The 1450-nt window shown below is 57.8% G+C and overlaps 1 protein-coding gene across 1 annotated transcript; it reads left to right on the forward strand.

Annotated features, from left to right (window-relative positions):
- Window positions 1-430: 430 nt before the first annotated feature.
- On the forward strand, window positions 431-1448 carry LOC104076388 (G-protein coupled receptor 183-like; the record flags this gene model as incomplete). The annotated part of the gene is made up of 1 exon (XM_009577229.1): window positions 431-1448. A coding segment is annotated over exon 1 (1018 nt), but the record flags the coding sequence as incomplete, so codon positions are not given.
- Window positions 1449-1450: the final 2 nt, after the last annotated feature.

Genomic DNA, 1450 nt, shown 5'->3' on the forward strand with positions numbered 1-1450 from the left:
CCCCCCCAGACCCCAGCCCCACCGCTTTCTAGGCATTTTCTCAATAAAGCTCCCCATTCCCCCTGCGGTGATGAATAAATGACATCGCTGCCACCAGATGAGTTTGGGACCTTGTTTGTGTGACAGGCGATTCCCTCTCCCAGCCCCCCCGTCCTTTCTGGGATTGATTGGACTTGCAAAAAACAAAAATAAGAGGAGCTGGTGACAAGAAGACAATGAGTCACAGCCTTTGTTGAGACGCTCGCACCGAAATCACAAGAGATGCGTTTTTCCAAATGACTCGAGCTGTGTGCTGCCAGGGGGGTGGCAGGGAGCAGGGGACAGGCCTTTTGCTTCGTGACGAGGGCCGGCCCTACGGGTGCCGCTCCCGTTATCAATAAGCTGTTCTTATTCCAGGGGAGAGGTAAAGAGCTTACGAGGCACCACGAAAATGGCTGTTGCAGAGGCCGTGTTCCTGCCCGCCAACCTCACCTCCAGCAACCAGAGCAGCTGCAATGTGCACAACCACCACTTCTCCGCCAAAGTCACCTTCTCCCTCTTCTACACCGCCCTGCTGGTGTTCGGCGCCTGTGGGAACATCCTGGCCCTCTGCATCACCTTCCAGCGCAGGAAGAAGAAACTCAACTCCACTGACCTCTACCTGGTGAACCTGGCCCTCTCTGATGCCCTCTTCACCCTGGCACTGCCGGGCAGGATCGCCTACTACATCCTGGAGTTTAACTGGCCTTTCGGGGACTGGTTCTGTCGGGCCACAGCCTTCATCTTCTACATGAACACCTATGTGGGCATCTACTTCATGACCTGCGTAAGCGTGGACCGCTACATCGCCGTGGTGCGCACCAGGCACCCTGGCAGAATCCGGAAGATAAGCCGTGCCAGGGGCGTCTGCGTCCTCATCTGGTCCTTGGTGTTCCTGCAGACGGCGCCGCTGCTTCTGCGGCCCATGACGCGGAGGATGGGGGACAAGCTGACGTGCATGGAGTACTTCAACTTCGAGGAGATTCCCAAGCTGCCCTACCTGCTCCTGGGGGCCTGCGTCCTCGGCTTCTTCCTGCCCGTGGGCATCATCTTGGTGTGTTACGTGAGGATCAACCTCAAGCTCTGCCAGACGGCCAAGGAGAACCCATTGACGGTGAAGAACGGGCACCACCACCGGGCCTTCACCGTTATCCTGGTGGTGCTGCTGGCCGTCCTGCTCTGCTTCAGCCCCTACCACCTCAACATCGTCCAGTTTATGGTCAGGAAGATCCTTTACCAGCCGTCCTGCCGTGAGCAGCAAGCCTTCAAGATGTCCCTGCAAGTCACCGTGGCATTCATGAACCTCAACTGCTGCATTGATCCCATCATCTACTTCTTCGCCTTCCGGGGCTACAAGCGGAGGCTGCTCCGCATCTTCAGGAGCAGCGGCTCGATGGCCACCTCCTCCACTGCCAAGACCCCCTCCGAGAGC

Source organism: Fulmarus glacialis, unplaced genomic scaffold (assembly GCF_000690835.1).
Source record: "Fulmarus glacialis isolate BGI_N327 unplaced genomic scaffold, ASM69083v1 scaffold29584, whole genome shotgun sequence".
NCBI classification, from domain to species: domain Eukaryota; kingdom Metazoa; phylum Chordata; class Aves; order Procellariiformes; family Procellariidae; genus Fulmarus; species Fulmarus glacialis.